The 10,029-nt window shown below is 39.1% G+C and overlaps 1 protein-coding gene across 1 annotated transcript in view; it reads right to left on the reverse strand.

Annotated features, from left to right (window-relative positions):
- The window catches only part of GCNA (germ cell nuclear acidic peptidase), a 57,899-nt gene that overhangs the window by 43,972 nt on the left and 3,898 nt on the right, over nucleotides 1-10,029 (reverse strand). Inside the window, exons 2-4 of the mRNA XM_007958952.1 lie at nucleotides 7,849-7,931; nucleotides 7,685-7,753; nucleotides 1,784-2,152 (exon numbers count right to left, since the gene is read on the reverse strand). Of these exons, the coding sequence (XP_007957143.1) occupies nucleotides 1,784-2,152; nucleotides 7,685-7,753; nucleotides 7,849-7,931 (521 nt within the window). The remainder of the gene's footprint in view (nucleotides 1-1,783; nucleotides 2,153-7,684; nucleotides 7,754-7,848; nucleotides 7,932-10,029) is intronic.

Consider the following 10,029-nt stretch of genomic DNA (forward strand, 5'->3'; position numbering starts at 1 on the left):
AAGATCGGCATAGCATGGCAGGCTGCTGAACAATGACTTGGCTACATGCAGGGTTCAAGCATGCCATAATCTAGAGACCATTCCCAAAGCTGCTTCTTATATATGGGAAGCAGACCATATCCCTAAAGCAGCTACTCAGCTGCTCCAATACATTCCACCATGGAGTTCATTACCAATCTTACCATGGGGAATAACTACATCCAGCTGCCCAGCCACTCAACCAGGCCTAGCCAAGTTGACACATAAACTTAACTACCACAGAGAGCAAGGAAAAAATGGGTGGGATGGTTGACTGGCTTCCAACGCCTTCATTATACTTCTTGAGATCCTGAAACAGCTCAGTTAACCCCTCCAAGTGGTGGGATCGTATCTTCTTCCTTAGTAATCAATTCCAAAATAAAAACCAAATCCACTGCCATCAAGTTAATTCTGAATTCTAAAATAGAGAAGGAAAATTAATTTACCATGCAAGCTCAAGTTAAGAGGAGCAGCAGGTACATTGGTGCTGTGGTCCTATTCGTAAATATGAAAAAAAAAAAGAGTTTATTTGTTTTTAGAGAATAATTTTTAAAGCAAGTCAAAAAGAAACTAAGAGTTTATTTTTTTAGAACAATTTCTGAAACAAGTCAAATAAAAACTATCATCACCTCACTTTTAATTCTCCAAGCCAAGGAAAACTGGCCTCATCAAAACTCAACTGGGTCAACCTTCCCTCAGAACCATCTACAAAATTAATATTGTGCCTCTTCCTACTACAGTAAAAACTATGAAACCTGGGACGTGTAAGGTGGAAACCTATCAGAGAAGGAAAACGCAAATATTTTCCACTAAAACAAGCAATAGAAAAGGTCAAAGGTGGAAAACTTGAGAGATCCAAAAAAACAAGTCAGTCCTGTTGAGCTCTGGCTCTCACAGGTTTCGATGTACATGACAGTATTAAATGGCAGCAACAAACCAATCCCAAACTTTCCATTAGCATACACTTGCTGGGTGTTTCAGATTAGGTACTTCCCCTCCTCTGGAACCAGGCCAGTAACTTCACTCTCGCTCATACAGTCATTCTAGTTTCTGGTCTTTGCTTAGGTTGTCTGTCCCACCACGAAGGCCCTCTTGCCTCAATCCCACACAACCAAAAGGATTTTGAACCCATCCCTCCGTTTGGCTAGGATTGTGGTTGTTGTTACATGCCATCGAGTTGGACCCAACTCATAGCTACCCTTCCTTGGGTTTCCAAGGCGGCACCACTATGGAAGTAGATTGCCCAACCTTCCTTCTGAAGAGTGGCTGGTGGGTTTGAACTGCCCGCCTTCTGGTTAGCAGTCAAATGCCTTAAGCACTATGCTACCTAATCAGCTGAACATTCACTGCATCTCCTACTGCAGTTAAGCAGCACTCAACTGTTATTTCATACATATTATTTGTCTTCCAAATTAGGCTGAAAATTCCCTGAATATAGGGACTAAGAACTTGCATTATCATCAGCGATATGCAGTGAAATGATTCTTAAGTTATTTGCTGATTAACTTAGTCCTATGCAACTCATTGGTCTAGAATACAGAATGAATTCCTCTGCAATTCCTGAAAGATCCTTTTCACTGGGATGGCTGCCTACCTTAGCCACCAGGAAGTTGTTGAAATGACATAGGGTTGCTAGACAGGACAGGCACACTTGAAAAGACTGACATCTCATACAGAAAGGATATGTCGGGCAGGACAGGCATACCTAGCCACACAGTCAGCTAGTGATATTTTGTAGGATACCATACTTGGCATAATTGCTTACCAGGTGTCATAGAGAGATTTTTTGTTTTCTTTTTCTTTTTCTTTGGTTGTTCCACCTCAGGTTCCAGCTCTTCATCAGTTGACAACTTTCCATTCACAATTTTTAGTTTAGGCTCAGCAGCATTTGGTGATTGGCAGAGATTTTCACCAAGATTCTGCTCACCAATATCATTGGATGAATTGTGTTGGGAGACAGCAAATTCACCCAGCTCTCTATCATTTGAGGTGCTTTGGCCCTCATCATATAAATTGCCTTCTTTTAGTACTGGGCCCTCCAAATCATTGCTATCATCATTGTTAATAGGAAGAAATGGAAGCTCGCTGGTAGTAAGCTGTTCATCAGTATCAGATGACTTTTCCAGAATCTCATCTGAAATTCAAGAGACACGATCACCACAATCACACACACACATACATATATATTTTTTTCTTTCCCTCATCCCCTTATTCATTAAATTTCAACAGAGATTACTGAGCACAAGTTAAACAAGTCAGGAACTATGACATTGTGACCTTTTAGAACCACAGTTATTTTAGATAAATATTTTAGTTTTCCCTCTGTCTCTTTTTTATTTTACTGAGAGCAGTGATAGACAAAATAGCAATCAAAGTCTAATGGCAATTTTCAAATCACACTCTCTAAGTAGTATGATGTAGCTCTTCAGTGGTTCCCAAACACAAGACTGCAGACCTGTATATTTTCACAGCAAAAAAAAAAAAAAAAAAAAGAGAGAGAGAATAAATTAGAACAATAAAATGTGTTTTTATCCCCCATCAAGTTAAATTTCTACAATTTAAAGAACTGTCCTATGTTTTGAGATTATGTCCTTGCTAAGCTTTTGGTGTTCTACACTTTATGAAATTATGGTAATAGTAAGTACCAATTGGAATTTTTTTATTTCCCACATTAAAAAATTAAAAATTAGCAACTCTATATTGGTCACCAATATTTAATTTCTTTTTATTAGCCCATAAATCTAAAGATCTCAGAACCAGTGAGTTAAGTCCTGACACTAGCACTCTCTAAGAGGCCTTGAGAACATTAGGAACACCACTGTCCTTCACTGAGGGGTTCTTTGTTTAGAAAATAAGGAGGCGTCTAACACCAGATTCTCTCTAAAGTCTACGTAGTACTTGATTTCTAGATTTCTAGGATTCTAAATGTAAAAATATAAACCATGCATGACATGGGCAAGATGTGATGATGTATTTGTGGTACAAAAACACTTTATCCTAAAAATGGAGATTTGGGATAATTTTTTGAGATTTTCTTCTGTTGAGTTAATTATAAAAAAATTAAATATTCAATAAATAAAGAGAAAGTAGTATGTGTCCCTATGGTAAAAAGGTCATCATCCTTCTTAGAAAATTAAAAGATTTCCCACCCATAGTTGAAATTAAACAACAACCAAAAAAAGCAGCAACACACTGCTTATTTTAAAAATTGACAAAGATCAGAAGTGAGGTGGGAAGTACGTTTTAAAGCTCATCAGACCATTTTTTCCTGTAAAATTATCTAAATTTATTACACAACAAGAACAACAACAACAAAAATAGCATATGGAAAAGACTAACCAAAAAACCAAACTCACTGCCATGAAATTGAATTTGACTCATAGTGATCCTATACAACAGAGTAGAACTGGTCCATAGGATTTCCAAGGCTGTAAATCTTTACAGAAGTAGACTGCTACATCTTTCTCCTGCAGAGCAACTGGTGAGTTCAAAGCGCTGACCTTTTGGTTAACAGCCAAATGCCTTAACCACTGTGCCACCAGAGCTCCTGGAGAAGAGTAAAGAAATCTATGAAGACAGTCCCTCTCTCCCCCAATTATCGGGATGGATGCCCACAGCTAGAGTCCAAAAATCAGAAAGGTAAGAGAAGCCTGACTGAAAGTTCCTCCTCAAAAGAACATGCTCTGAAGGGGCAACAGTAAGACCAATAAATTCCTACAACACTGTGAGGGGCACCTCAAGGCAGCCCCAATAAAGCCCTTGAACAGTTAAAAAATATATATATAGACTTTGATTCAAAGAGTTAGGAACTTGTGGCCTATGGTGATTAATTGGTTTCTGGCTCTGTCACTCCTGCCCTGCTCTGAAGCTACCTCCTTTAGTGTTCCCCTTGCATTACAGTAACTTGACAGACTCCCTACTCTGCACCTGAATCTCTGCCCTGCTCAGGCACATCCACTGAGAGCTAGAAAGAGGGAAAAGAAAAAAAAAAATTAGAAGGGCAGGTGGTGCAACTGTAGGAGACTAGGGTAGTAAGCCATCTCTCCTGTCCCTGTTGTGATATGCCAGGTTGGCTTGGAATCTCTGAACAATGGTAGCTCCTGGGAACTTAGCAAGGAAATAGCCTGTGCTTTCACAACTTCCCATTTTCAGTTAAGTGCAGTAAGCATTAACTAGGTGCCTATGTATCATTCCCTAAACCTGGTACTGAGCAAATAAAGGTAAATAAAATACCACCTCTAATGCTTAAGAAACTTCTAGTCTTCTTGTGTTTCATGCCAACTGAGCAGGTTCTGAAATGTGGGTAAAAAGCTGGAAGGTAAAGATTCTGAAAGGTTAAAAGAAAAAAAAAAAAAGCCTCTAAATGCAAACAGGCCAAGATCTGCTTGGGAAACAATCTCTAAGAAAAACAGAAATCTCTAGAAAATATAAAAAGAGTTTCTGTTGTTGTTAGGTGCCATCAAGTCAATTCCAACTCATAGCAACCCCATGGACAACAGAACAAAACACTGCCCAGTCATGTGTCATCCTCACAATCCTTGCTATACTTGAGCCCAGCATTGCAGCCACTATGTCAATCCAACTTGTTGAGGATCTCCTTTTTTCCACTGTCTTACCAAGCATGATATCGCTCTCCAAGGACTAGTCCCTTCTGACCACATGATCAAAGTAGGTGAGACAAAGTCTGGCCATTTTCATTTCTAAGGAGCATTTCAGCTGCACTTCTTCCCAGACAGATTCTTCTGGCAGTCCATGGTATCTTCAGTATTCTTCACCAACACCATAATTCAAAAGCATCACTTCTTCTTCAGTCTTCCTTATTCATCATCCAGCTTTCACATGCATATGAGGTGATTGAAAATACCATGGCTTGGGCTAGGTGCACCTTACTCTTCACAGGGAAATTTTTGCTTCTTGACATTTTAAAGAGGTCTTTTGCAGCACTTTTGCCCAATATAAAAGGCCATCTTATTTCTTGACTACTGCTTCCATGGGTGTTCACTGTGGATCCAAGTAAAATGAAATCCTTGACAACTTCAATCTTTTCTCCATTTATCGTGGTGTTGCTTATTGGTCCAGTTGTGAGGATTTTCATTTTCTTTATGTTGAGGTGTAATCCATACTGAAGACTGTAGTCATTGTTCTTCATCAGCAAGTGCTTCAAGTCATCTTCACTTTCAGCAAGCAAGGTTGTGTCATCTGTATATCACAGGCTGTTAATGGTTCTTCCTCCAATCTTGATGTTGTGTTCTTCTTCATACAGTCTAGCTTCTCAGATTATTTGCTCAGCATACAGATTGAATAAGTATGGTGAAAGGATACAACCCTGACACACTCCCTTTTTGATTTTAAACCATGCAGTGTCCCCTCATTCTGTTCGAATGACAGCCTCCTAGTCTGTGTACAGGTTTCTCATGAGTACAATTAAGTGTTCTGGAATTCCCATTCTTCTCAATGTTATCCATAATTTACTATGACTGACACAGTCAAATGCCTTTGCATAGCCAATAAAACACAGATAAACATCTTTCTGGTATTCTTTGCTTTCAGCCAAAATCCATGTGACAACAGTAATGATATCCCTTGTTCCACATCCTCTTCTGAATACAGCTTGAATTTCTGGAAGTTGCCTGTCAATGTACTGCTGCAACCTTTTTTTAAATTATCTTTGGCAAATTTTTACTTGTATGTGGAGTTAATGATATTGTTTGATAATTTCCACATTCTTTTGGATCACCTCTTATTTGAAATGGGCACAAAAATCAATCTCTTCCCGTCAGTTGGCCAGGTAGCTGTCTTACAAATTTCTTGACATAAACGAGTAAGCACCTCCAACACTGCAACTGTTTATTGAAACATCTCAATGAGTATTTTGCCAGGTCCTTCAGTGCAGCTTGGATTTCTTCCTTCAATACCATTGGTTCCTGATCATATGCTACCTTCCTGAAATAGTTGAATATTGGCCACTTCTTTTCAGTACAGTGACTCTGTGTATTCTTCCATCTTCTTTTGATACTTCTTGTATCATTCAATATTTTTCCCATAGAATCCTTCATATTGCAATTCAAGGCTTGAATTTGGTCTTCAGCTCTTTCAGATTGAGAAATGCTGACCATGTTCTTCCCTTTTTTGTTTTCTAACTCCAGGTCTTTTCATATTTCATTATAATACTTCACTTTGTCTTCTTGAGCTTCCCTTTGAATTTTTCTCTTCAGCTCTTTTATTTCATCATTTCTTCCATTCATTCTAGCTACTCTCCATTCAAGAGCAAGTTTCAGTGTCTCTTCTGATATCCATTTTGGTCTTTTCTTCCTTCCCTGATGATGTTCTTGAAGTCATCCCACAACTAGTCTGGTCTTTCATCATTGGTGTTCAGTGTGTCAAATCTATACTTCAAATGGTCTGTAAATTCAGGTGGGATATAATCAAGGTTGTATTTTGGCTCTAGTGGACTTGTTTATTTTTCTTCAGCTTCAACTTGAAATTGCATATGAGCAATTGATGGTCTGTTCCACAGTCAACTACTGGCCTTATTGTGACTGATGATATTTAGCTTCTCCATCACATCTTTCCACAGATGTAGTCAGTCTGATTCTTGGTATTCCATCTGGCAAGGTCCACATTCGTAGTCACTGTTAATGTTGTTGAGAAAAGGTATTTTCAATGAATAAGTCATCGGTCTTTCAAAATTCTATCATGCGATCTCTGGTGTCATTTCTATCACCAAGGTCATATTTTCCAACTACCGGTGATTCTTCTTTGTTTCCCACTTTTGCATTCCAATCACCAGTAATAATTAATATATCTTGATTGCATGTTTGGTCAGTTTCAGACTGCAGAAGTTGGTAAAAATCTTCAATTTCTTCCTCTTCAGCTTTAGTGGTTAGTGCATAAATTTAAATAATGGTAGTATTAATTGGTCTTCCTTATAGGAAGTGTATCCTATCACTAAGAGCATTGTTCTTCAGGATAGATCTTGAAACATTCTTTTTGATGATGAATGCTATGCCATTCCTCTTCAGTTTATCATTCTTGGCATAGTAGCCCATATCACTGTCTGATTCAAAATGGCCAATACCAATCCATTTCAGTTCACTAATGCCTAAGATACCAATTTTTATGTGTTCCATTTCATTTTTGACAACTTCCAATTTTCTTAGACTCATACTCCATACATTCCATGTTCCAATTACTAATAGATATTTGCAGCTATTTCTTCTTAGAAAGACAAGGCAGTTTCCTTCTATAAAGATTTATGGCCTTGGAACCCATATGCTGGTTGCTATCAGTCAGAATAGATTTGACGGCAGTGGGTTTATAAAGAGAATAGAGAAAACAAAGACAAACAGCTAGATGGAGAAAGCAAAGATTCTCCCTGACAAGTTATTGCCTGCTGACCCATGACTCTTACCCACCCATCAAGTTGGAAAGAAGAACGAGTCCATGCCTATTACTCTTCTTTCCTCCTCTTTGTTATTCCTACACTTAGAGGAGAAAAGAGCAGAACAGAGAGTAGCAGAACAGCCTTTGTACTTCTCAGTCTCAGTTCTTAACTGTCCCTACTCTGCTTCCTTGATATAGTTCTCAGCAGGAAAAAAACTCTATTGGGGGGAATGCCTGAGGCATAAGGCAGCAAGAAAAGTTACTGCTGTGTTAGGAAACATACCAGGGGGTATGGTGAGTTCATCCATATCCACTTCTGAGCACATGAAGAAAGAAATGGTGACACTGACTACTAAGTAATACAGAATAAACAGTTTAACTCTTAGGCATGTGCATCATGAGGCCTCACAGCTCAGCTACTTGTCTAAGAGTTGGTGGTGTACTTGCCTTTGCTTCTTGTTTCGTACATCTTAACTTTCTTTTCCTCGTATAAGAATTCATCATCCGATTCTGAGGCAATCGCCATGCAGCTGAATAATGAGACAATGAAAAACAAGAAATATGGATGCAACAGTCTTCTTTTCATGGCATTTTCTACCTTTCCAAAAATGAACGTGACCACTTTTTTAAAAAAACTTTTTTTTTTCCTGCAGTCATTCTATTCCCTTTCTTTGGAACTGCTGGATTTTTCTATTATTCCCAATTTTTCCATCTTTTGCAATTTTCTACTAAATGTCTCCATAGCATCCTTTCATCATTTGTGCCCTTTCAGAAGGGGTGTTTGCCAAGTACTGAGAGGAGATAGGCCCTGTCACAGAGTATATATATTCCCATTGTTTAAGGGCAGGGGAAAATAGATAAGGGAAAGGTCTAGGTCACTGCCATTTTTCCTTATCAATTTCAGATCCAATTATAGGAGAAGAACCACAGATGGACAAAGACAGTCTTAGAGCAGGGGTTCTCTCCTCAGTACCATTCTTTGCAACTCGAAGCTAGCTCTCTGACAAACTGCTCTAGCAGGAGACAATGTCAGCAGTGCCTCTGAACCACCTGGAGTTCTGGTAGTAAACTCCCCTACGGAATCCTCATTCTCAGCCTGCCCTGGCATTTTGGTCAGATGTTCCAGCAAGATTATAATTCATCACCTTTCTGCATTATCCAAACTGTGTACCAGAAGTATGGTATACTTTTCTCATGAGAGAAAAAAAATACATTCACAAGGGCAATGGTGTTGAACCTAGCTTTCAACAATCGATTATCTAATATATTAACAAAAGCACAAACAGCAAAAGACAAAATAAATAAATGGGATCTCATAAAAATTAAAAACTTTTGCTTATCTGAAGACCAACAAAAAAGATAAGAGACAAGCTACTGTCTGGGAGAATATCTTCAGAAATCATGTATCTGATAAGAATCCAATAACCAAAATATGTGTAAAACTTTGGCAACTTAACACCAAAAAGTCAACTCATTCATAAAATGGGCAAAGGACCGAAATAGACATTTCACCAAAGAAGACATTCAAATGGCCACCAAGCACATGAAAAGATAATCAATATCATTAGCTATCAGAGAGATACAAATCAAAACTACAGTGAGATACCATTTCACTCCCACATGGATAAAATAACAAATGTTGGTGAGGATGTGGGGAAATTGGAACCCTTATCCACTGTTGCTGGGAATATAAAAGGATACAGCTGGGTGGCAAACAGTACTCCTAGATATATACTCAAAAGAATTGAAACCAGAGACTCAAACAGAGACTTGTACACCAATGTTCATTGCAGCACTATTCACAATGGACAAAAAGTGTTGTTGTTGTTGTTGTTGTTTTGTTGTTAGGTGCCATCGAATCATCTCTGACTCATAGTGACACTATGCACAGCACAACGAAACACCGCAGAGTCCTGAGCCAGATCCACAATTCTTGCTACACTTGAGCCCATTGCCACCACCACAGTGTCAATCCATCTCGTTGAGGGCCTTCCCCTCTTTTGTCGACCCTTCAACTTACCAAGCATGACATCCTTCTCCAGGGAATGGTCCCTTCTGGCAACATGACCAAAATATGTGAGATGAAGTCTGGCCATTCTCGCCTCCAAGGAGCATTCTGGCTGCACTTCCTCCAGGACAGACCTGTTAGTTCTTTTAGTAATCCATGATACTTTCAGCATTCTTCACCAACACCGCAGCTCAAAAGCATCAAATCTTCTTCAGTCTTCCTTATTCATTGTCCAGCTCTCACATGCATATGAGGCGATTGAAAATACCATGACTTGTGTCAGGCGCACCTTAGTCCTCAAGGAGACATCTTTGCTCTTCACACTTCAAAGAGGTCCTTTGCAGTCAATTTACCCAGTGCTTTACATCTTCTGAAGGAGCTCTGGTAGCATAGTGCCTAAGGCACTTGACTGCTAACCACAAGGCTGGCAGTTCAAACCTACCAGCCACTCCTCGGAAGGAAGGTTGGGCAGTCCTACTTCTGTAGTGATACTGCCTTGGAAACCCAAGGAGGGGTCGCTATGAGTCGGGGGCCAACTTGATGGCACACAACAACAACAACCATTTATCATAATGTTGCTTATAGGACTACTTGTGAGGATTTTTGTTTTCTTTATATTG

Source organism: Orycteropus afer, unplaced genomic scaffold, assembly GCF_000298275.1.
Source record: "Orycteropus afer afer isolate SDZICR_OR568_19922 unplaced genomic scaffold, OryAfe1.0 scaffold01236, whole genome shotgun sequence".
In the NCBI taxonomy this organism is placed as follows: domain Eukaryota; kingdom Metazoa; phylum Chordata; class Mammalia; order Tubulidentata; family Orycteropodidae; genus Orycteropus; species Orycteropus afer.